Below are 24,280 nucleotides of genomic sequence, written 5' to 3' on the forward strand. Positions count from 1 at the left end.
GCGGTCGGCGCGGCGACGACGACAATAATGACAGGGCCGAGGCGGAGTGTCTGGACTGCACTCTCACGCACGCAGCTCGCGCACGCATAGAGCTCACTACTCGTTCAGGCACCTGCCTGAGGCCTGCCCACAGCCGGCGCCCTACCGCGCCACCGGCAATATTAGCATGCGTGTGCTTGTGCGTGTGCGTGTGCGTCTGCAGACACCGAGCAGCACCAGGAGCCATGACAGGCCGACTGACGGCGGACAACCGCGAGACGCAAAAAGACTGACCGAGATGGACAAGGACAGGACAGGACATGTTCCGGTCATGGATTGCTCAATGAAGCTTCACTTGCACGCACGGCGCTCTCTCTCGTGCGCACCAGTGGCTGGAACCTCTTGTGCTTGCAGCAAGTTCGAGCATCGAGCACCATGCCCACGCACACGCAGCTTGGATGCTCATGCCAAGCTGGCCAGCCGCTGTCAGCACCAGGCAAGCACCTCCAATAGCGACGGCGTTGACTGCGTTGCATTGCATCCCTCGTGGTGCCTTGAACAGATTCTTGCTGCCTTCCCTGCCTCGACGCTCGACGCTCGACACTCGACGCTTTCGACGCCGCAACGGCTCATCCCACTCACTCACTCTCACTCTCGCATCCGCGTCTAGCTCAAGGCCTCGCCTGGAGCAAGTGGCTGAACGGACGGACAGACAGCCTCAACATCATTCAAGTCGTTCATCCAAGCGAGGCCTCGTCCCACATCGATCCATCGTCATTTGGGCTCCAGCCCTATGAGGACGGCAATCTGACAGGCCGGTCGGGTGGTGCGACTTCCAAGAAAAGAAAAAGGTCACAGCACTCTATCAGGACCACCCGGCTTGACGTCAAGACAAGCTTGTCGTGTCGCCAATCGCGACCGGTTCGTACGCATCGCGAGGTCAATTCATGGAGACTTAAGCTCCATTGCTCTCGCTAGGCTAATGTGCCTTTGGTGTCCGATTTGCCTCGTCTTCCCCACCATCGAGCAATGGCCGGCGGTGGCTCTGATTTGCTCTGCCTTGCTTTGCTTTGCCGCACTCTCTCTCTCCTGCTGAGGATCGACGGCCGGCAGCCGATAGGTAGGTGGATGGATGGATGAGTGGATGGGTGGGGTAGTCGTACCGTACCATTCTTGCTACGAGGCGCGAGTGAGGCGTGAGTGATTGATTGACAGCCCCGACCCTCCCTCCGCCCGCCCGCCTGTCAACCTGGCGTGGGAGAGCGCGAGTCCGACTCGCTGATCTCGCCGCGCCGCATATTGGCCCCGCCACGCCACGCGGGCTTCACGCTGAGAAGGGCCGCGGGCCGCCTTTACCATCACGTCTCGAGTGTGATGACCCGCGGCTCCCTTCTTTAACGACTTCTGCTTCTATGCACACACGAGAGGCGGTACCTGCCTGCCCCGCCGGCCGCCCTGCGTGCGATCGTTCGCACGGCATGGCATGGAAAAGGCTCGCCGGACGTGGCGTTCGCCCGCTGCGATAGGTAGGCTCACCGCCGCAAGGCTTGCAGCCCATCCATCGCTTTGATCCCTTCTCACCGCTCAGCCGCTGCGTGGCTGCGGGCCTTTTCTACGACGACGACGAAGAATTGTAATCATTTGTCCGGATCAACAGGATGCGAGAGGGTGATCGGTCGTCGAGCTTCGATAGGGGCGCTAGACGGTACCGCACGGTCGTCTACGACATGGCACGGTACGGCCCAGCCCAGCCCAGCCCAGCCTAGGCTGCCTCGCCCGGCCCGGCCAGCGTATCTTGCGAGCCTTGGAGAGAGTGGCGAGGAGGGCCAAGAGATGGCGAATGACCTACGAGTAACATCGAAGCGAGCAGAGATCCGACCATGCTATGTACCTGTTTAGCTGGCCTCACAATACATGACCCGAATCTCGCCTCGCCTCGCCTGACATGTGCGATCGGCCACGGCCACGCCAGATCGCATCGCAGTGGATATCAAGGAAGATGTCATATCGAAAAGCAAAGCTCGTAAGGGCTCGGGCTCGTAGTCGGGCTCGTACTCGTAGGCTCGGGCTCGAACGTAACGAAACGAAAAGTAAGGGTGAATGTAGTCGTCGCCTCCCCTCCTTCCTCCTCCTTGCCGGATCGCCCACGCGCCATCAAGCCTCCAACAACTCACTAATCCTCTTGGCGAGACTCTCAATCTCCCCCTCTGCGTCCCCTCCCTCAGAACCCTCTCCCTCCCCTTCCCCGACACCACTCGTCTCACTCCTCCCCTCACCTCCATCCGCTCCACCACTCGCGGCGCCCCCTTGCTCGCCCAACTGCCTAATAAGCGGGAGGAGCTGCTCACTAGCCCTGATATGACCCTCGAGCGTAGCGTCCCCACTCTCCAGCAGCTGTACGACGGTCCACACTGCGATGTGCTGGAAAGTCGTATCCCCACTCTCCAAGAAACGCCTCAAGTACCCCTCCAACCCACCCTCCGGTTGAGCCCAAACCTCATTGAAAGCCGTATAGTCCTCACTCTTACTGCTCAGATTCCCCAAAGCGGCCGCCGAATTGCCCTGCACCTCCACGGAGGGAGAGGCAGTTAGGGGGATCAAGACGTGGCAGATTCCCATTTCGAGGAGTTGAGGTTTTAGGTCATCGCTGAGGGCGAGGACGGCGAGACAGGCCGTCATTTCTGATTGGACGGAGAGGGGGACGGAGAGGACGAGATCCTTTATGCGTTCTACTGCTCCGGCTTCGACTATTGCCGTCTTGTTGCGTTCGGAGGAGGCGGCGAGGTTGCGAAGTGTCGAGATGGAGTGGCATTGGATCCTGCGTGGGCGCGAGCGTGGGGGAGGGAGGGGGCGGGCGATAAGCGATCATCAAACAGAGGGGGATGGTAGAATCGCGAGGGCCCGACACTTACTCCTCGTTGTCCTCGTGTGAGAGTAGGTCGATCAGTGGGTGCAAGAAACCCGCATCGATGATCGGGCTCTCATTGAGTGGATGGATGCTCACATTCCTCACGCAAGCAGCCGCGCTCAGGATGAGAGGGAGGAAGGAGCTCCTAAGCAGGCGGAGCAAAGGGGGTAACCCATTGGATCGCACAATCTCGATCTGATACTTCTCATCTGACGCGAGATTGCGCAAGGCGAGGGCGGCCTGGCATTGCACCTTCAAGCTGCTGCTCTCCATGAGCCCGATGAGGTTCTGCACAAGTCGCGGTTCCCCCTGTGCGAGCTTGCGGCGATTTGCTGCGTCGACGGCAATGTTGCTTAGCGCTGTGGTACAGTAGTACTGAACGTCTGTGTCGCTCGATCCGAGGAGGCCGACGAGGACAGGGATGGCACCTGCATTCACGAGTTGTTGTCGATTCTCGTCGGAGTGCGTCATGTTGAGCAAGGCGCCAGTGGCGTTTCGTTGTACGCGCATGTCCTTTGATCGGGCGAGGCGGGTGAGAGGGACGAGTGCGCCCGACTTTGCAATCTTTGTCTTATTGTCGTCGTGTGTCGCCAAGTTGGTGATGCAGCCTACAGCGTTGCACTGCACCTCTACATTGGGGCTCAACATCTGTCGAATCAAGGGTTCCAAGCCGCCAAGCTTGACGATGAGCAGCTTGTTCTCCGAGTTGACGGCGAGGTTGCCCAGGGCGGCGCTGGCTGCGCGTTGTACTTCTACGTCGTGGGATTGAAGGAGGAACATGATGGGCTCCAATGTGTCGCGACCTACCTCGCGAACCTCCTTTTCTGTGATCTCGGCGAAGGCGAGGGCAGCACTGCGTTGCAGGTCGACATTGTCGCTGAAGGAGAGGGTGGAGAGGGAGCGCAATGGGTCGCCCGTGAAGAAGTTGGTTTCGCTGCGATCTGTGCGTGTGCGAGTGAGTGGAGAGAGAGTGGTGAGGGGTGTGAGTCAAGCATGCACTTGAGTATATGCTGCTGCTGCTGCTGCTGCTGGCGCCACGCACTCTCGAGGTATTGCAACAGGTCTGCGACAGCATCGCGCTCGTTGTCGAGCAAGAGTGGCTCGTAGGCCGTATTGCGCGATGTGCCGCAACAGCTACTACAGATGGCTCCCATTGCGTTACGCGATGATCGTGGCGCGCAGAGAGAGGGAGGTAGAGGAGGGAGTGGGAGTCTGCTGGCTCGCTATGCGATGCGATGGCGCTGCGCTAAGCCTCTTTACCGCGCCTGATCGCCTTTGGTTGATCGATGAGGGCGAGGGCGGTAAGTAGTGAGGTGGTGGTGGTGATAGTGATGACAAGGAGTCCGGATCTCGACCTCGACTCGGCGTGCGGGCGGAGTGAGGCGAGTTGAGTGTCGTCGTCGTCGTCGCTCGTCCGTCGCCTCGAGTGTCTCTGGCGTGTCCACAGGGGTTGCGACGTTGCCGTGCGAGCGGGCAGGCAGGCGGGCAGGCAGGCGGGCGGCACCGAGTGAGAGAGTCAGACTCAGAGGGGCCGCGAGGCGAGGTGCCAGCCAAGGAGGTGGCAGGCATCGACGACACTCGACGCTCGACGCTCAGACCGTGCATTCCAGCCGGGGCGGGCGGGCGGGCGGGCAGACCACGTGGACCTTCGAGTTAGAAAGTGTTGGTTGAGAGAGAGGGCGGGGCGCAGCGCAGCGGATGGAGGAGGCGGGTGAGCGAGTGGAAGCAGCGCAGCTTGAATTGCAATTCGTCATCATCATCACCACCACTACCATCACCACCACGCGCGCTCGCTCACTGCGATGGTGTCCAAGCGGGATGCGGCCTTGATGCCAGATGCAGAGAAAAAGGCGAACTCGTCACTGCCTCGCGCCTCCTCTTCCTCCTCCCCCTCGTCAGGCTCATCCCTGCTCAGCATCGTGCAATGCAGCTCCTCGATCATCACCAGGCTGGGCATCTACCTCTTCCTCAGATGGGTGCCCTCCTCCCTGGCATGGCCCGCCATCCCCATTGCGTTCGCGGTCTATGCGCTTTGCTGGCTGATCAAACAGCCAGCGTCTTCCTCTACTCGGGCGGCCAATGAGCTCCAGCAGCTCGCCAACGGCGTCGACGTACAGGGCGAGAAGATGGGCAAGAGTGTAGGGAACAAGCACAACGCCGAAGACAACAGCGCGAGAGGCGACTCATGGACCAGCTCGCTTCGCTCCCTCATCTCAGGCATCTCTCACCCCCACTCACCACGCATCAACACGCTCTCCTTGCTCCTTCTACACGTACTCCCCTTCCTCCTCTTCCTCGACTCCTACTCGTCCCCCTACCTCTTCCCCTCTCACTACGCTCACTCGCTCCTCTTCAACCGCGTCGCCTCCATAAGTCCTACAAGCGCCAAAATTCACGTACGCTGGCCTGAGCCCATCCCCCTCTTTGAGGGGCTAGCAGAAGATGTGCCCGGCAGCGGGGTGCTAAGGGATGGAATGACGAGGGTGGAAAGACCCTTTCGCGTCGTGTATCGCGAAGTCGTGGGGCCGAGCGGCATGGGCGGAGTAAACAGGTGGGAGCGCGGCCCCCTCGTCGAGGTAAAGGAGGAAAACGATTGGACAGCAACTGTTACGCTGGGCAATCTTTGGCCGGCAACGCAGTACGAGTATCGGCTAGCGTGGGCGCACAACAATACCTTTGTAGACCCGCAGCGACTCGTCGACTTTGAGAGCGATTGGACCCAAGCCCTCTCTTTGCGCTCCCCCTCCCCCTCTGCGTGGCTGGGCGCCTCTCCCCCTCAATTCGTCGGCGGAACGCTCCGCACCTGGCCTGACCCGCGAGCAGGACGTGGTATGGGCGGTCTCGTTGTCGCCTCGAGCCTGGACGAGGACCAAGATGAGGAGGACGTCTACGGGGATCGCGTACCGGTGGACGACCCGAATCACTTCAAGTTCCTCACCTCGAGCTGCGTAAAGCCTGATTTCCCCTATCGCGTCGACTCTTTTCCCCTCTGGAGCTGGGCGCTCCGCCTTCTCCCCTCGGCGCCGTGGTCGACCGGAGAGACGGACAGCTGGGGAAAGCGCAACGTGATTCGCGGCTTCGATCTGATGTGGGAGCGCTACCTCAAGGACAAGGCGCAGAGCAACGTTCGGTTCCTGCTGCAGCTCGGGGACCTCATTTACGCCGATGTCCCACGCCTCCCCTCCTCCCCATCCCTGGAGACTTATCGCACCCTGTATCGAAATCTCTTCGCCTCCCCCTCTTTCCGCCGGGTGATGGGCCACGTCCCCATGATTGGGATCTACGACGACCATGAGATCAAGAACAATTGGGCGGGGAGGACAGGAGAGGGCGGGGAGTTGCCCGAGTTCGCGGAGGAGGGGGCAGGAGGTGGCAAGGCTTGGAGGGAGTATGTGGGCGGAGGGAACCCGGAGTCTGTGGGTGGGGAAGGGGAGAATTGGTACACGTTTAGATATGGGGCTGAGGCGTGAGTATGCGGGGCGAAGGGGAGAATGAGCATGCATTGCACTGGAGACGAGGAATGCTGACCCCATGGCCCCACCCGCCTCACACACGCAGCTCCTTCTTCGTCCTCGACACGCGGCGGTATCGCACACCTTCCTCGCCGCCCAGCCCCGAGGACCTGGACCCCACCACGCCGGACCTCACGCCCTCCACTCCCTCCGTAAAGACAATGCTCGGCTCGACGCAGAAGGAAGCCTTGTTCCGATGGCTGTCCACGGTGAACTCCACGTCGACATTCAAGTTCCTCGTCTCCTCCGTGCCTCTCACCTCCCTCTGGGGCGGCATAGACGGGCCCTTGGACTCATGGGCGGCCTACCTAGCCGAGCGGGAGGAGATCCTCGAGGTACTCCAATACGTGCCCAACGTAATCGTGCTCAGCGGCGATAGACACGAGGCCGCCGTCGTCGGTCTTCGCTCTCTCTCCGCTCCCCACGAGGAGGGACGTTACCCCGTTCTCGAGCTCAGCACCTCCCCTCTCTCCATGTTCTACATCCCGCTCATCCGCACGCTGAGTGAGGAGAATGGGCGAGGCCCCTCTGGACAGGAGAAGATTCTAAAGTACTTCCCCGACGGGCAGAGTAAGTGGATGGACATCGAGGTCGACACGCGCAGGGCTGCCGAGCCGCGTTTGGTGTTCAGGTTGTGGGTGGATGGAGAGATGAAGTGGAAGGCGCGATATCTGGGTAAGCAGGTTAGGGCACAAGTGAGCGGAGTGGGTGGGGTGGCACAGAGCTTCCTACAATTGTTGGGTTGGAGGCCGAGACGCTGGTTCTGAATGGAATGGGGCGAAAGGTCAGAGAGGTGCTTCTCATGGCGGGATGACGGGAAGGTAGAACAGGCATTTCCATTAATTGTTGCATATCGTCAACACTCGACACGAGGGAAACTGGTGTCGTTGCTGATGAGATGGAATGAAGACGAAGCCAGCTTTGCATTGAGGTCCTCGACACAGCGGGTCAATCGTACTTTCAGCAGAAAGGCAGCGGAACGCCATTTCGCCTCCTGTCCGTGCATGGCTCAACTCAACTCAACTCCGCCTTCATCTGCTTGCTTGCTTGCCTGCTTGCTTGCTTGCCTCGCTTGCGCACGCACGCACACACGCACATGGAGCCCCACGATTCACCGTCCACCGGCCGTGAGCCGATGGAAAACAGCGTAGCGCAGCGTGCTGTTAATTGAGCGGCAAAGTGCAGGAGAATGCAATGAAGCGAAGGGCGCTCGGGCGGACGGACAGGGTGTGCTGCGCCGTGCCATCACAGCGTGGTAGCGTCAAGTGGGGGGGGGGGGGGGGGCCCAGAGTCATGTGCTCGCTGTAGATTGAAGTAGATTGGCCTGCTCGCGAGACTGTGCGTCTCTTCTTTCACTAGCTTGATTGGATTGATAGTCGAATGATCGAGGAGAGGTGGCGCGGACGGGGAGGCCTTTAAGAGGACAGGCGTACCGTACAATCGATGGTGAGACTCCATCATCGTCCCCCCCTCTCTCCATTCGATCACCCACCCGGAACCCCCCCAGCCTCACGTCGCAATGTCCCGCATCCTCACCCTCGCCCTCGCCGCAGCCTCCGCAGGCACGCTCTGCCTCGCAGCCTCGGACTCCCACCCTCACCCTCACCCTCACCCGCACCCCCACCCCGAACCCCAACCAACCGCGGCCCCCTCTCCCTCCTCCTCCTCTTCCCCTCAAGTCTTCGGAATCGACCCCCACCTAGCCCTAACAGACGGCAAGCTGTCCGCGGGCCTAGCCATCTCTGGTAACCCCCTGGTCATCCCCGGTCTCTTCTCCCAAACCTTCCTCCTCTCCCTCGGAGGCGACCTCAACACAAAGAACGGCATTGAAGGCGGAATAATCGAAGCGGATACCGAGTCCCTCGCCCTTCCCCTCCTGACGGTCGAAGCGCAGGGAGTGGCAATCAGCTCCGCGCCAGATGTCAGTGCCACCTTCAACCCAGGAACGCTCGCCGCCTCTGGGCTGGCAGGAGCAGTTCAGGGTGGTCTGCTCGGCCAGTCTTTTACCGTGTACGGCGGATTCAACACGGCGGCCCTCTCCCTCGACTCTTCCAGTGGACTGCATGGCACAATCGTGCCTACGGGGGCGGTCCAGTATGCCAGTCAGGGAGCGTCGGGCGCCATTGACGCCGGGATTGCCGGGACGAGTGCGCTGGGTGCTTATGCGAGTGGAGAGGTGACGTTGGGCCCCTTGGATGGCAAGGCGAGCGGGAAAGTCGTGGCTGAACCTACGGGTACGGCTGGATTTACTGCTGTGGGCGGGTTCAAGACGTATAGGATTACCGTGGGAGCGCCGCAGGAGACGGGGAGGGCGGCTTGAGCGAGCGTGAGCGGCGATGTTGTGCGTGGAATAGGCCGCTTCGAGGACGCTCGAGGATATCAAATCACTGTCTTTACAAGAATACCACTCCATCACCCCTCCTTCTATTGTGCTTTGCCTGGTGTGAATTGAGCCTCGTAGCGCTCGCCTCGTAGCACGCCGCCCCGCCGCCCCGCCCCACATCTCCTTCCGTTCCGCTGAGGCGAGTGGAGCTCGACCCTCGTCTCTCGATCTCGACGTCGGGCGGAGGTGGAAAAGGGAGGGCAGACCAGAGGCGGACAAGCAAGCAAAGTGCAAGGCAGGCCAGGGCAGGGCGGATGAGCGAGCGGACGGACGAAGTGTCGATGGCGGTTGCGCTTGCGGTTGCGAGCGGCTTGACTTGACCTTTGCTTCTCTACCACTCTCCACTCGCAGTCACCACCTCGTCGTCGCCCCGGGACATTGAGGTTTGTGACGATTTTGAATACCCCTCTCCTCGCACGACCGCCATTGTTTGCACCAGCATCGACCCAGCTTCACACACACACCAGCATATAGAGGTGCTCCTTCGCACAGCGGGCGAGGAGCCGCCACTGACTCGCTCACTCACCCACTCGACACATCGAATCGCCATCGATTGGCGGCGCGCTTGACGAAGACGACGATGAAGATCACCAAATCCCCCAAGCGACTAGCAGAGGCCACGCCCCAAGTGCGGGACCTCCTCGCCCAGATTGCCGCCAAGTCCAACGACGACCTGCCTCAAGTTCTTGACCATGTCGTCGAGTGGTGCTGGCCTCGCGGCGACCTCCACTACTGGACTCAGACCTTGAACCGCTTCGACGACATTCTCGAGACGAGCACAAAGGAGTATGGACTCGACAAGGGCGTGCAGGACAAGGAGTTTGAGCCGCAGAGGAAGAGGTGAGTGGCGCCGCCGCCACGAGTGGAAGCGAGTGGCAGGGATGAGCGAGCTGACCTCGATGCATACACAGGCTACTCGCTGCCATCTTACGCTTCTCACGCCTGCTCATCGAGAATTGCACAAATCGCAAGCTCTACAATAGCTATGATGTGAGTGGGGTACGCCGGCCAATGCGGGACGCCTGCCAACCATTCATGCGCGCCGCATATACTCACGTCACGCTCTCATCCCCCTCGCCAGCACCTCAATTCACTCCTCTTGACTCGCGATCAAGACGTCCTGGAGGCCACGCTGCGCCTTCTCCTACGCCCAGCCCAGCAGTACAGTAGCCAAGGCGGTGGTCGCTCCGATCTGCCCGTATCACAGGCTCGTCTCGCCACCCTCGCCCTTACGTGGTCACCTCGCGAGCACGGCGTCGACATGGTTTCCATCGCGCGAGAGAACAGCGAGATTGCGACCGAATGTCTCGACGTCAAGTTCGACTTTTACAAGAGGGACGCGCGCGTGCAGAATGAGCAGAACGTTGCGGGCCCCTCCAATTCGGCAAAGACGCACGAGGCCACCGCCAGTAGCTCCGCGCCCAGCGCCAGTAGCTCCACGCCATCACGCCCTCCTCGGCCCGCCGCAGCCTCCGCCGCACGAGCAACGCCAGCCAATCGTGACCCCGGTGCCAACACCGAGGGACTCACAACGATCCGCCTCAAGAACGTCGCGAGCGCGCCCGCCGCCGACCTCTTCCAATCCGTCGTCGCAGAGCACAAGGTGCCCGTAGAGGATCAATTCGAGCTCTATCAAAAGATCCGCGTCGCAGCATCACTCCCCGATCCAGCAGCACGCAAACAGCTCCTCGTCTGCCGCTTGCTTGCCATCGCCTGCTACTCGCACATCGTCCCCGAATCGACGGCAAACACGCAGCTCTTCTTGTATGAGCCGGACATTGTACAGAAGACGGCAGCACTCGTCGAGTCGCAGACGCAGGGCGACAAGGTCGTTCAAGCTGCGGGTCTGTATGCGTTGGATGCCCTCGGCAGGTTCCGCTCCAAGCTCAGCGAGGTACTCAGCTCCGTGAGCGCTTCGGTCAATCACGGCACGCTGTTGCGTATCCTGCGCAGCACCATCGACGACACGACGAGCGGCGATGAGCCTACGTACTCTGAGCATCTCATCGACAGTCTATTCGGCTTCATCGCTTTCATCACGAGCACCTCGCTCGGCTGCCAAATGATCGTCAACGCGGGGTTGGTCCCACTCCTCGTACAACTCGTAGACACTTGTCGCTCCGAGGTATACACGCTGCAGCGCACCGTCACGCGCGCCATCGGCCTCATCGACTCGGTCGTCTACACTTTCCCGCCCGCCTTTCAATGGTTCACTGACGCGCGCGGCCTAGACGTCTTTGTGCGCCGCATCGAGGTCGAGGTGGCCAAGGACATCAAGAACAGCGGCGAGAGTATGAATGACCCAGATGCGCCCGAGGCAGGAAGCCCGGACTCCGTTTATGGGCAGCTGAGCTTTGGCAAGGCCAGCCTGCTGCGTAATCTCTTCAAGTCCATCTCACACATGATGACGTCGACGGGTACCGCCGAGGGCCTGCGTGGCCTCATTGATTCGTCGCTCCTCGAGTCGGTAAAGACGATCTACTCGCGTCGCGCGCTGTTTGGCCCACAGATTCTTGCCCTCGCCATCAACATCGTCGCCACATTTGTGCACAACGAGCCCACGTCGCTCGCGATCATCCAGGAGAAGAAGATCCCCGAGCTGCTCCTCTCCCTCATCGAGGAGGACGTCGAAGGGTCGTCGGACGTCGTCAACGCCATCCCGAACGCCATTGGCGCAATCTGCCTCAACGAGAGCGGGCTCAACCTCTTCAAGTCGCGACGTCAGGCCATCCTGGACCGGCTCTTCGCCATCTTCACGTCTAAGCGCCACCTCCGCGTGCTGTTGGACCGCGACATGGCTTCGGTCTTTGGGAGTTCGATGGACGAGCTGATCCGCCACCAGCCATCGATGAAGCAGCCCGTCTTTGAGCACATCATCGCTACGATTGATCGCGTGTCGCAATTGGGCCGCGAGTGGGAGCCGCCAACGAGGGACGAAGACGCAAATCGCTACGGCTTGCAGCTGGTCCCTGAGCTCGCAGACGCTGGCGAAGACTCGCAGACGCGCAGCCTCGCGCTAGGCGATGTAGTCATGGACGAGGCGGATACGGTGCGCAACAGTCGCGATGAGAGCCTGATTGAAAACAACGACGTCATCGGCTATATGAACGTTGTGGCACGCTTCTTGGACGGATTCCTCCAGCACGCAAGCCACTGTCGCGATTTCCTCAAGTCAGACGGGCCAGAGAAGCTACTGCGCTGGGCCTCGCTCCCCTGCCTGCCCTACAACTTCCCCTCGTCCTCCACCGCCGACTCTCTCGTCATGCTGTTGCGATACATGACCGACACGAGCCCAAGCAGCGTGATGATGTGCGTCTTGAAAGAGGTCAAGCAGGGGCTGCACGAGACGGCCGATCTATGGAACAAGGACCCAAGCGTCTCATCGTGCGCTGAGCTGCTAGCGCCGTCGAGCGAGGCGACTCTCTCGTCGAGCAACACGCGCTTCCGCGCCCTCGTCTCCCTCAACGCGCGGCTTCACCTGCTGAGCGACGTTCTCTCCACATTTGGCTACGGGGGAAGCAAGACGGCCGCCGCCCTCATGCAGAGCCTGCAGGCTAGCGCTGCGCACCCTTCGATGGGCCAGGCGACCGTCGCCGACCTGGGCGAGTTGCTGCGCACCGTGTCATGGGAGAATATCCTGCTCAAGGCCACCGCGCCGCCTGTGCCTGCCAGCGAGGAGCGCGGCGCCGGTGGCGGCGAGGCGTCTCAACCTGGTATGCCCAGCAACCTGCTCGAGGACAATGCGGGCGTCGTCGAGCGTGCGGCCGCTGCGGCGGGAGGTAGTGAAGGGAGTGCTGCCCGCAATCCGCGCATCGCCAACAGTCTCGCGCTGCGCTACGTCCTCTCTCAGCTGCCCGTAAGCCTCACGGCCTTCTTCTCCGAGACGACCAAACTCTTATCGCCCGTCGCCAAGCGATCGCCGGACGCAACGCAGCGCCGTACCGCAGCGCAGGTGACCGAGTCACTGGGCAAGGCACTTGCGGGCCTCTTTGCTAGCCACGAGTCGGAGAACACGAGCAACAACTTTGCCTACGCCACTACGACGATCGGACACGTGACGAACATACTGTACGAGGAGCGGGGCGCGAGCGTTACGGTGCACACGGGCGTATTGGTGGCATTTGAGCGCGCGGGAGGGATAATGGCGTTGATTGACCTGTACAAGCGGTACGTCTCCGAGCTGGATCGCCACTTCGCCGAGCACGGGGCGTGCAGCAGTCTCGACGAGTTGAGCGGGGACAAGGAGGCGTCCCTTCGTCTCGGACACGTCTGCGGGGGGATCAAGGTTGCGCTGAACCTTTTGCAGAACCTCAGTGCTGCACGCCCGCTCATGGAGAGCTCCTCGACTACGCAGCTGGTCAACGCATCGCAGGCGAGCGGCGGAGAGCCATTCAAACCCAACGAGATCATCCTGCGGCTGCGCCTCGCGATTCTCCCGCACCTGAGGGAGACGTGGGAAAAGGCTTGGCTGCCCAACTTGCCGCTCAGCGTGAATCGCAGCGTCATGCAGACGTTGATGCACATCGTGCAGGGCGAGGGCGAGAAGGCGCCGCGCTCCAAGCCGGAGCCATCTGCGGCGAGCGCAGCAGGCGCGACGGGGACGGGAGGCGGCAGCAATCCCTTTGCGGGTGGCGGGCTCGAGGCCCTACTTGGAGGACTGGCAGGCGGGGTTTTCCCCTCCGGCAGCGGGACGGGCACGCAGGGTGGACCACGACGTGCGCAGCCTGTGCGGGCGGACGAGGGTAGGATCCAGCAGCTGATGGACATGGGCTTCCCGCGTGGAGCGGCGAGGCATGCGTTGGTGCGATATCATAACAATGCGACGGCCGCGACAGAGTATCTGCTGGCGCACCCGGAGGTTGTGGGGAGCATGGCGAACGAGCCCGACCCAGAGCCAGAGCCGGAGCGCGAGGCGGAGGCTGAGACGCAGGGCGAGACGGAGACGACCCCAACGACAGAAGCAGTAGCAGGTGGCTCTGGGACGACTACGGCGCAGCAGCCTGAAGCAAGCTCGAGTACGGCGAGTGCGGCGAGCGCGACAGACGCGGCCGCAGCTGTCCCCGCTGCGGCGCCCACGGACCCAGACGTCGCTATGCAAGAGCAAGAGAGCGGCAGCGGTGGCAGCGCCGACGCCGAGGCAAGCAAGGCACAACCGCCCACTCAGCCCGTCCCCGCTTCATCCTCATCGCCGACCGAAGAGTCGCCCCTCAAGGCGCAGCTCGACGAGATGCGAGCCCCCGTCAGTGCCAACATCACGCAACGCGGCCTCGAGCTCGCCGACAAGCACGAGCTCCTCGTCTTCGACGTAAAAGACTCGGTTTGCATCTTCTCCGAGGACACGCCGCGTACCAAGGCCACGCTACGCAGCATAGTCGAGAAGATTCACTCCCTCCAATCCGAGGCATTCGACACAAAAGGAGAGACAGCTACGGCTGTGCGCATCCATCTGCTGGCGGTGGTACTTAACGAATTGCTCGTGTACAAGGCCATGGACGACGATCTAGCTCAGCTGACCAACAATGCCCTAAGCGGGCTTGTGGCAGGGTATGCCTCGCGCCCAGAGAGGGATTCACCCTGCAAGTGGCTCGCCCCGCTCTTCCTCGTCGTCTCGTCGGTCCTAGGCCGCGAAGAGGCACCCGTCGAAACGTCCCCCATCAATGCAGACGAGGAACCACGCGCCCACCTCGAGCCGGCAAAGCGCACTTCCCGTTTCGAGGCTGAGGCGCACGCCTACTTCGACCTCTGCCTGCGCTCCCTTTCCCACGCGGACAAGCTCAGCCACGAGGAGCTTCTGGCACTCTACCGTCTGCTCGTCCTCCTTACCCGCAACACGCACATCGCTACGAGCCTCGCGCGACGAAACGGCATCGCTACACTGCTGCGCCCCTTCAGCGCGGCGGGCAGCGCGGGCAAGAATATCAAGGGCTGTCAATCCTACCTCATCCTCTGCCTGCGCCACGTCGTCGAGGCGGCGGGCCAGCTGCGGGCCAGTATGGAGCTCGAGCTACGCGCCTTCTTCGCCAAGTGTCGCACGCGCACCGTCGACTCGCTCGCCCTCACGCGCTACGTTAGTCCGTTGGTGCTGCGCGACCCGCAGGTCTTCTTGGAGGTCGTCGAGGCCAATGCGGAGATTGCCGACTTTCATGCTGTAAAGGGAACGGCGCTGGTACAGTTGGCAGAGCGCGAGGCGCAAAAGGACGGCACCGGCGGCGGCGGCGATGAGAGCGCGGGTGCTACGACGCTTAACATCGAGGAGCGTGCGGGAGATGAGACCGTAGATGGACCGCCCTCGCCGAGCAAGGGCGCACAAGGGGAAGACGCACAGATGCAAGACCTCACCAAGCGCGGCGGCGGCGGCGGCGGCGGCGGCGCTGCGCACCCTCCCGCCAACCAGGACGTCGATGCGGTCATTCATCTCCTACTCTCCGAGCTCTTGAAGACGTCGCGCGAGCGACCTGCGGCGTGGGCTAAGCGCGAGGCCGCTCGCAAGGTCAGCGACGCCGGCGGCGACGGCACTACTGCAGGAACCAGCGTGGACCACGAACACGACGACGACGCCCTCGACTCGACCTCCTTCTACTCGTGCTTCATCATGCAGACACTCACCGAGCTCACCTCTAGCTACACGACGTGCAAGACGAGCTTCATGTCCTGCACCAAGCGACGTCTGGCCGCTCTCGCCCCTGGTACTACCCCGTCCAAGGCAAAGAACACTCCGGGCATCATGACTCTGTTCCTCTCCGAGCTGGCGCCCCTCGGCTTCCTCGAGCGCTGCGACGACATGACCGAGATGCGTCGCCGGGCCACGATGAGCAACTGGGCGATGAGCACGCTGGTCGCGATGACGAGCGACATCGGTTTCCACGCTACGGTGAAGGAGCTCGCGCCGGAGATCATCAGCGTGCGCAAGCAGATCCTCGACGCCCTGGGCCGCGCACTCAAGGACGCCTCGTGCTCAAAGGAGAACATCGAGGTGCGCTACGGCCGTCTCTACGCTCTTGCGGACCTCTGCCATCGCCTCCTCTCTGCGCGACCTAGTGCCGGGAGCCCTTACCTCAAGCAGAGCGACGACTTGACGCTGCACATTGCAAAGACGATGTTGGAGAAGAATTACGTCACCGTCCTGACGGGGGCGCTCGCTGATGTGGACCTGAACCTTCCCACCGTGAAAGCGCTGCTGCACGCCATCCTGCGACCACTCGAGCAACTCACCAAGGTAGCCATCAAGGCGCAGTCCAAGGGCGAGCGCCACGCGCATCGCTTTGGCTCCGGTTCGACTGGCAGCGAGTTTGGCGGCGACTCGTCGCCTTCGTCGTCGGTACGCGGCGAGCACCACGGCGAGGCCGGTGAGGCGGCGGAGCGCGAAGAGACGCCCGACTTCTATCGCTCCTCGGCCCTCGGCATGCACACGGGCGAGATGGGCGAGCCGGAGGACTCGATGGACGAGGACGAGGAGGACGAGATGGATGATGATGAGATGGGGGAGATGGAGGGTTACTCCGAGGACGAGGATCGGAGCGATTTGAGTGACGAGGATGACGAGGATGATGGGGAGGACGACGAGGACGACTCGATGAGCGGGGGTGACTCGATGAGTGGGGATGAGGTTGTGGAGGTCATTGACGCGGACGGTGACGACATCGATGAGGACGAGGTAGATGAGCTGGAGGACCCTGATGGTTGGGAGGATGAAGACAGCGACGATTACTCCGACGACGAGGACGACGAGGAGGATGCGCTCGACTTTGTCCTCAACGAGGGGGGTGGAGCCGAAGAGGGCGCCGAGGGCGGCGCGAGCGCTGTCACGTCGCACCTCGTCGACGCTGGCGAAGACTTGCTCGGTCTGCCTGGTCAACACGACCTCGACCTCGACGTAGACGAAGAGGAAGAGGACGAGGATGGAGAAGAGGACGACGAGGAGGAGGAGGGCGGCTCGATGTACTCGCGCTACGATGATGAGGACGACGAGCTTGACATTCTTCAAGACATGCCCACGCTCGCTGGCCAGCTCGGTAGCGGGCAAGACCGCTTCTCCGCACAGTGGAGCTACGGCCAGGCATCCGGCGGGCGCTTTGGTGCCACCAACCACATTCCTCCCTCATTCTTCCTTGGCTCGGACGCCGGCGCCGCACCTGGGGGTATCGCCGCAAATGGATCTCGACGTCAACGCCTCGCGCGCTCCACCATCCCCGTCGAGGACCCAGCCTCGCATCCCCTACTCATCGACGACCACCGCAACTCGCGCGAGGGCACGCGGCACACCGCCTCGTCGCGCCGTAGCCGCCGTGCCATGGGAGCAGGCGGAGGTGCAGGTGCAGACCCCAATGCCCCGCCTGGATCGTACCACGACTGGGCTTCGTCTATCCAAGAGCTCGTCGGGGGCGGGACCATGGACATCTTTGAGGCCATCTTTGGGCGTGCGGCGCAGGGTGGCGGACCCGCAGCAGGCGGCGCTGCTGGTGGTGGTGGTGGTGGTGCTGGCGGCGGTGGCGGCGGCGGTGGCGGTGGCGGAGGCGGAGGCAGAGGCGGACCATCGACAGGACCAGGAGGCACAGACGCTGCCATCACGATTGAACTCGGCGAAGACGGACGAGGCGCACGCATGGCCATCAACGCTGGGCCGACACCACCAGGCCCCGGCGCAGGAATCTCCGGCGGCTCAGCTCAAGCCTTCCAAGCTCTGCAAGATCTCAACCGCCTCCGTCGTCACCACGGCGCCGGCCCCTCTCGACGTCAACGCGGCGACGGCGCAGATGCCGCGGCTGCTACAGGTCAGCAACAGGCCCCTCCCCGCCAGGACCCCGTCTCTGCCATTGCCGCATTCGAGCCTTTGCCCACGCTGCAACGCTGGACCGACGAGGAACGCATCATCTTTGGGGAACGATCCTCGGACAAGTCTTCACGACTGCGCAACCACATCAATGCGGTGCTGTGGCCCAAGTGGAAGGCCGAGGAGCAAAAGAAGAAGGCCAGCGACGAGAAGGAGCTCGCGGATACGACTGCCGCGCGAGACCGCATCTTGGAGGAGCTGCAGACGGTGCGCACGAGGTTGGAGGAGAGTCGCAGCGAGATCGCGTCGCTGCAGGAGAGTGTGAGGAGTCACCGCGCCAACGAGGCGGGTGCAACGACCGCAGAGGATGTAGAAATGGGCGAGGGCAGCGGTGCGCCACGCGAGCCACGCGAGCCACCAGCGCCAGCTGCGGATGCAGGGAGCGCGCCCAATACGACAGTCGAGGAGGCCACGTCGAGTACGCCCACTGCACCCGCTGCGGCCGCCGCAACCACTGCCACCGCTGCGCCCACGCAACGCTCCATTTTCCACCTGCACGGCGACGAAATCGACATCACCGATCTCGACATCGACCGCGAAGTCCTCGAAGCTCTGCCCGAAGAGATGCAAGAGGAAGTCATCAGCCAAGCCCTTCGCGAGCGTAGAGCTGCCGCCGCCGCAGAGAATGCCGAGGAGACAAGCATCAGCCCCGAGTTCCTCAACGCTCTACCTCCCGAGCTACGAGCGGAGGTGCTCGAGCAGGAGGCTGCCGAGCGCGCACAGCGTCGTCGTGACGAGGAGCGAGCGCGACAGCAGCAGGAGGCGCAACAGCAGGGAGCAAATCAGCAGCAGGAGACTCAGCGAGGTGCAGGCTCGGCGCAGCAATCGCAGCAGCAGCAGCAGCCGCAGCAGCCGCCACCCCAATCAAGCGCTGCCGGTACCGGCGGCGACCTGGGCTCTGCTTCTCCCCTCGCTAGCCTGCATACGTTGCTCGGCCAGCCCTCACGCGCTAACATCCCGGGCTCTACACGCTGGCGTTCACTGATGGGGCGCGAAGAGGGCGGTGAGGCTTCCGCGGCAGCAAAGACGTCAACAACGCAGCGCGACGCTATCCAGCTCCTCGACGGCAACGGCATCGCTGCGCTCATTCGCCTCCTCTTCTTCCCTGGCCTCAATGCCTCCAGCGCAGGGCTGCACAAGGTGCTCACCAATCTCGCTCAGAATGCCAAGTCGCGCGTCGACATCCTCTCGATGCTGCTTCGCATCCTCGCCGACGGCTCCACGGACGCCCACGCAGTCGACAAGTCGTACGCCAGCATGAGCGCCAAGGCGCTGACGCCCATGCGACCGGCCATGGTCAAGCGAGCTACGTCGATGGCCTCGATGAATACGGTGACGCAGAGTCCCACGCCTGCCGTCGTCATCGCCCCGCTCGAAGCGCCCCACCTCATGGCCAGCCGCAGCATCGAGACGCTCCTCCAGCTCACCACGCACAGCGAGCAGTGCGCTCTTTACTTTTTGACCGAGGACGCGCGCTTCGCCAAGAAGGCGGCGAGCGCGAACGCAAAGGGCAAGGAGAGCAGCAGCGCTCGAGGCGGCGCGCCTATCAACGTCCTCCTGGCCCTCCTCGAGAAGCCATCGATCCTCGGCAACGCGCAGGTCGTCGACTCGCTCATTGCGCTGCTTCACACCGTCACCAAGCCAATCCCAGGCATCGTAGACAAGGCAAAGAAGGCTGGGCGCGCCACGACGGACGCGGAAGACTCTGCTGCGCCCCTCGCGAGCATCACCAAGTCGCACCTCGGCTTCGTTGTTCGTCCCCTCTCGACGGCCATCTCCTCCAAGGGCTTCCAGCACACCCTCGCCGTGGCCGCCCACCTCGCATCGATAGACACCGAGTCGCGCGACGTCGTCACGAGCGCCCTACAGCGCGAGGCGGCAGAGGCGACTACCGTGCTCAGCGGCGACCTCGATGCGCTCCTCGTCACGCTCCCGCTCGCCCGCGAGCCCGAGGAAGCCGGAGCCACGGGCAGCAACGAAGCGTCCACGCCCAAGACTCGCATCCAGTCGGCAGCCCTGCCCGCTCTGGCGAAGCCGGCCAGCGCGCAGGCTCGTCTCTTGAGATCGCTGCGGGCGTTGGAGTGGTTGTGCACGCGTACCTCGGCGTAGGCGTGCGCGCGCGCGCGCGAAGGGCGCGAATGTAGAAGGCGTTTTTCAACATCACATCACATCTCATCTCATAATCTCACGAATACAAGTTTCCATTGTCCTTGACGATCTGCGTGCTAGTCCAGAGCTTTCTCTTGTGTTACGGGCCTCCACCATCTAGCCTCTCGCCTCATCGCCCACCTCGTGTATGTGATCCCAACGAAGGCTCCCACGCCCGCCCAAATGACGGCGATGGCGAATGTGGTACCGTAGACGACGTCGTCGCTGGCGCCCGAAAAGACGAGTCCACACTCCATTCCAAGAAGTGCCATTCCCCCGAATCCAATCAGGAAGCCCAGGTCACGCAGCATAGCCCTGAAGGGCGGGCTAGCCCTGTACCTCTCATCCAACCTGCGCCTGAACTCAGCCCCTCCTCCGCCATCGACGGCGGTTAGGTCCTCCCACAAAAAGTAAGTAGCAGGGCGCCATGGCTCGCCCTTGGCTACGGAGCTAAAGCGGAATGGTAGTGGGACCTTGAAGACCGTAAAGAAGGAGGTAACGACGAGCTGCAGGCCTACTTCTGCCACAAGGAGGCTAGGGCCTAGCGCCAGGAGTGGGAAGTAGCCGAGGACGCAGGCAATTACGAAGAAGATGGTGACGAAGTAGATGCCGAAGAGAAACTGGCGAGACAAAGCGGATCGGGCTCAGTGTGGAGTCGCCGCGTTGTGCACGATACAGTCGCTCTCACCTGCCATTGGAAAATGTCAAACTTCTGCCACCATTTTGCGTTTGGACGCTGGACAGACTTGGCTCCTGCCTGGGATTCGGGTACGGGGCTTCGCTCTCCTCCCCTTCTGAGCAGCCTGTAGGCTCTCCAAGGCCATGTCAGCGGCGAGTTGGCTAATACGGCCGTCGTGACACCGTACAGGCGCTCGGTGGTCACGTTGCCGTAGTGCTTGACGAGATAGTAGACTAGCACTGGTGCGCAGGCGTTGAGGATGACGAGGAGGAGCAAGGAAATGATGAGGCCCGTTCTGTGCTCGCGCACCGAGTAGCCTAGAGAGGGGGGAGCGCTGGGACGCGATACTTCTTTTGATTGAATATTTTCGACGACCGTCTCATCTGACGCCGGCGAGGTCGTGGGGCCGACTGGAGGTGAGCTCGACATGGTCTAGCGCTAAGGGATGACCGCATCGTTCTCAACTCACCTCCCTTGTTATACCCATCTCAGCGAGAAGGACGGGAATTCACATCCGCCCCTTGCCAAGATGTCAACAGAGAGTATAGCGCAGACATCCAGGTTCAAGTTCGCAATGGTCCCTCTCCACACTTATCGACACTAGTCGAATCTGACCTGAACGTGCATCTTGCGGGCGGTGCGAGGCAGGCTGGATGGACCCTGCAGCGGGAAGCTTATCGATCCATCGCGCCTTTTTGGCGAGGCGGATCGTGGGAGTGGTGCGAGATGGCGATTTGCCCAGCGAGGAGGAGCATCAGTTTATATCATTGAAGTGGCTCATCATCACCAAAAGATCCAGGACTGCGATGCCCCGTAGCGTTTCTTCAGCATGTGGCGACCTCTGCCCCTTTGCTGAGCGCGAGACGCAAAGTCGGATCGGAAGGCGGAGCTAGACTAGCGCCTTGCGGTCGGAGCACGGGCGGGCGGGCCGACCAAACACCCAGTGTGCCGCTCCGCACTCAGCTCAGCCTCAACCCTCCTGCCGCCCGCCCGTGCCAGGGCTACCTAATCAACCACAATCAACTTCGCCCCGCACCTTTGCTCCCTACGCCATTGTTCCTGACCTCGCTGGTCCGAGGCAGAAGCAGGACGATGATCAGCGACCATCGAGCGTCGAGCAATCTACGGGGCTGTGCAGCCGCCAGCTAATCAAGTCGAAGCCAAAAGGCGAGCGAGCGAGCGATGCAATCTTGCCTTTCGACCACAACATCGATCATCCCCTCTTGCCTCCCCGTCTGCTGCCTAAACCTCCCTCACGCCTCGTCACCACCAACTCGTCACCCAGTCGCATACAGCATTCCCTCGCAGCTGGGCTCCGCATTGCGCTGCGGTGCGGTGCGGGGCTCAGCTACTATCCCAGCCAGCTACACCACCACCGCCTTCGAAGTGAGTCTCCATGTCGTAGCTCGCTATGCTGCGCTTAGTGTCTGCCCTCTGACGCCCACTTCGCCGCCTATCTCGACACAGCGGCAAGCAAGACACACCACACCCGCCACGCGAGCGCCAATGCCATCCGGATCAGCCTCATCATTATCGCCTCAAGCTGCCGCGCGCCACTCGAAGCAACCAGACCTAGCCTCGCCATCAAGTCTCACGCCTCCCAGCAAAAGTCATGCACCACGCATCCGATCAAGATGCGCCGCACCAAGACGCACAGGGCGATCCACTGAGCTCGCAGGGACGTCCTGCCAAAGGCCTTCTTGAACCGGGATGAGGTAGCAGTGCTGGATGGAGCGGTGCTCGAGGATATGAAGAGGAGGCGCGACCTCAAGGGGAGCGAGCTGGAGGAGGAGGAGGATGCGAAGCGAGAAATGAAGCGAGAGAATGATCAAGAGGACAACGGCGAGGACAGAGACACGAGCAACATGACGGCAATGACCCCCGTCGAGATCCGCGGCCACCTCACTCTTAAGCGCAAGGTACTCAAGCGATACTGGCGGGGCCTTATCTCAGGTATCGAGCTACGCAAATATGGATGCGCAGCACGCGGCGTTTTCGATCGTCCGCTGCCCTTCCCTGGCCCTCCTCTACTGTCGCACCCGCCAGCAATTTGCCCAGCTCCTCGAGAAGAACCCGCACCTCGACGCGTACCAATGCAAGACGCCAGGTACCTTGTGATTGTCATAGAGTTCACCGACGAGCGGAGCAAGGCAGCCATGGCCCTTTACGTCGGTTCGGCTTGTGGGCAGTCGGTCGCAGAGCGTACGGCGCAGCACGACGCCACGTTCGAGGAGCTGGCTGAGGCGGAGCGTTGCAACCACGAGAGCAAGATCCTTGAGCTCGTGGCGAGGCAGCCGGGCCTGTATCGTCGTGGAACCACTCGCCATATGCACTTTACGCTCACGCAGATGGCAGAGAATCTCGACACTCCCGAGCTGCAAGCCGAGTGGCTCCAGACGCTCGCCTACAGCATCTTTGGCAAGCGCCTCGACTGTCTTGGGGAGGCCAAGCTGGGCCCGCGCCAGATCGTGCGAAAGGTAACGGCCATGGACGAGCTAATCGGTTCGGCTCTCTTCAACTCCGTCACGCCTGGCTTCCCCATGATCTCGGAGCTCAACGGCATGCGCTATTCTGTCAAGCGCATCGCGGAGAAGGCCAACGCTTGCGTGCCGGCCGTGCGGTTCGCAGATTTGAGGTGGCGTCCTTGCAAGAACACTCCTCACCTCAAGTACATCCCTCCTCGCTTGCCGCCCAACATTCGCCGATCGGAGAGGTCCAAGAGGAGCATCGCCCACGTCAACTACCTCTCGCAGACGTCATCGATGGCGAGCGAAGCTATGGGGCGGATGCCTGGCGTTCGGGTCGTCCTCACCCACGGCGCGACCCTGCGCAAGCTCGTCGAGGATGAGCACGCGAGGCGCGAGAGGCGGCAGAACGTTGGTGGAAGTACGGCGGCGGGCTGGGATGTGGACGGGGACGACGGCTTGATCGAGATCATCGAGGTCTACGAACCAACGATCGCCAGCACTGTCCCGATGAATAAGGACTGGAAGCAGATCATTGCCCAGCCTTGCGAGGACGACGAGGAGGCGGCAGGAGAAGGGAGCCACGATGGCGCACACGCTCTGGAGGATGTCGAGTCGGTCGTTGTCCCTGGGTCTGCTGATCCCACGCTCATCGGACTGCGACGGGCGCCGATCGATTCGCGTCGTTCCTACGCGTGGCGCAGAGTGCGAGGACCCAAGCACCGTCTGGCAAGTCTCGGGCTACGCAGAGGAAGTGCGCCAGGAGGTCAGCGACGTCCTCACGCTCCCAGGAGAGGGCGGCCAGGCGTACAGGATCGACTCACGCGGCAAGATCATCGTGGAGCTCGCGGACAAGACCTTTACGCTGGACCAAGCCGCCATCCGCTCTTCCCCTCTCGCACCGGACAAGGCTCGTTTCAAGCTGCACGCTCTGGACGGCAGCTGGGTGCAGTTAGCACGCTCGGCTTCGGGCGAGGCGTCATTTGTCCTGAGGCACTACGACGTCGGCTTCGACTAAAGGGACAGCTCCGGTGGTGGAAGGCGCAACCGATTTGTAGCTACGGGCGAGATCATCGTCGCAGAAGGATGAAGCGAACTCTTTGCGGAGAACTGCCTCGACCGTCAAGGCCATGAAGGACCTGATCTGCCTTGCAATTGTTGACGGCGACATTGAACACACACTCGGCCTTTTTGGCGATTTCAGCAGCGCCAGCGACTACTATAGGGCACGCTTTGCGCTTTTCGCAGACTGCGCCAGCGTGAGTGCCAGCGTGAGCGCGCACAAACGCATTCCCTACATCGCCCCGCAGCCTGCTCTTGTCTCTCCTCTTGGGCGTCCTCGTTTGGGTCTTCTCCTTTTGGGTTGGAAAGGATTG

The 24,280-nt window shown here is 62.0% G+C and overlaps 8 protein-coding genes across 8 annotated transcripts; 6 read left to right on the forward strand and 2 right to left on the reverse strand.

Annotated features, from left to right (window-relative positions):
• The first annotated feature begins 79 nt into the window (after positions 1 to 79).
• On the forward strand, positions 80 to 976 carry BDZ90DRAFT_154967 (hypothetical protein). Its single transcript, XM_025503568.1, has one exon. It carries the CDS (start codon positions 167 to 169, stop codon positions 647 to 649), a length of 483 nt encoding a protein of 160 aa, XP_025363294.1. The 5' UTR covers positions 80 to 166; the 3' UTR covers positions 650 to 976.
• Positions 977 to 1,642: 666 nt separating this feature from the next.
• On the reverse strand, positions 1,643 to 4,041 carry BDZ90DRAFT_271006 (putative VAC8-vacuolar membrane protein required for the cytoplasm-to-vacuole targeting; the record flags this gene model as incomplete). The annotated part of the gene is made up of 3 exons (XM_025508755.1): positions 1,643 to 2,797; positions 2,892 to 3,828; positions 3,930 to 4,041. The coding sequence occupies 3 exons, from the start codon at positions 4,039 to 4,041 to the stop codon at positions 2,134 to 2,136; spliced, it is 1,713 nt and encodes a 570-aa protein (XP_025363295.1). The 3' UTR covers positions 1,643 to 2,133.
• A 675-nt stretch (positions 4,042 to 4,716) lies between these two features.
• Positions 4,717 to 7,166, forward strand: BDZ90DRAFT_219020 (hypothetical protein; the record flags this gene model as incomplete). The annotated part of the gene is made up of 2 exons (XM_025504388.1): positions 4,717 to 6,353; positions 6,446 to 7,166. 2 exons carry the CDS (start codon positions 4,717 to 4,719, stop codon positions 7,164 to 7,166), a joined length of 2,358 nt encoding a protein of 785 aa, XP_025363296.1.
• Positions 7,167 to 7,918: 752 nt separating this feature from the next.
• On the forward strand, positions 7,919 to 8,719 carry BDZ90DRAFT_226704 (hypothetical protein; the record flags this gene model as incomplete). The annotated part of the gene is made up of 1 exon (XM_025504720.1): positions 7,919 to 8,719. The coding sequence occupies one exon, from the start codon at positions 7,919 to 7,921 to the stop codon at positions 8,717 to 8,719; it is 801 nt and encodes a 266-aa protein (XP_025363297.1).
• Positions 8,720 to 9,126: 407 nt separating this feature from the next.
• On the forward strand, positions 9,127 to 19,825 carry BDZ90DRAFT_274302 (DUF913-domain-containing protein). The gene is made up of 3 exons (XM_025508832.1): positions 9,127 to 9,622; positions 9,694 to 9,772; positions 9,864 to 19,825. Exons 1-3 carry the CDS (start codon positions 9,363 to 9,365, stop codon positions 19,719 to 19,721), a joined length of 10,197 nt encoding a protein of 3,398 aa, XP_025363298.1. The 5' UTR covers positions 9,127 to 9,362; the 3' UTR covers positions 19,722 to 19,825.
• A 12-nt stretch (positions 19,826 to 19,837) lies between these two features.
• BDZ90DRAFT_259713 (hypothetical protein) lies at positions 19,838 to 20,868 on the reverse strand (the record flags this gene model as incomplete). The annotated part of the gene is made up of 2 exons (XM_025508187.1): positions 19,838 to 20,380; positions 20,449 to 20,868. 2 exons carry the CDS (start codon positions 20,866 to 20,868, stop codon positions 19,838 to 19,840), a joined length of 963 nt encoding a protein of 320 aa, XP_025363299.1.
• A 339-nt stretch (positions 20,869 to 21,207) lies between these two features.
• BDZ90DRAFT_274303 (hypothetical protein) lies at positions 21,208 to 22,546 on the forward strand. Its single transcript, XM_025508833.1, has 2 exons — positions 21,208 to 21,825; positions 21,907 to 22,546. The coding sequence occupies exons 1-2, from the start codon at positions 21,622 to 21,624 to the stop codon at positions 22,141 to 22,143; spliced, it is 441 nt and encodes a 146-aa protein (XP_025363300.1). The 5' UTR covers positions 21,208 to 21,621; the 3' UTR covers positions 22,144 to 22,546.
• BDZ90DRAFT_155066 (hypothetical protein) lies at positions 21,720 to 24,280 on the forward strand. Its single transcript, XM_025503569.1, has 2 exons — positions 21,720 to 21,825; positions 21,907 to 24,280. Exon 2 carries the CDS (start codon positions 22,188 to 22,190, stop codon positions 24,036 to 24,038), a length of 1,851 nt encoding a protein of 616 aa, XP_025363301.1. The 5' UTR covers positions 21,720 to 21,825; positions 21,907 to 22,187; the 3' UTR covers positions 24,039 to 24,280.

This window comes from Jaminaea rosea (genome assembly GCF_003144245.1).
Source record: "Jaminaea rosea strain MCA 5214 unplaced genomic scaffold BDZ90scaffold_4, whole genome shotgun sequence".
Taxonomy (NCBI): Eukaryota; Fungi; Basidiomycota; class Exobasidiomycetes; order Microstromatales; genus Jaminaea; species Jaminaea rosea.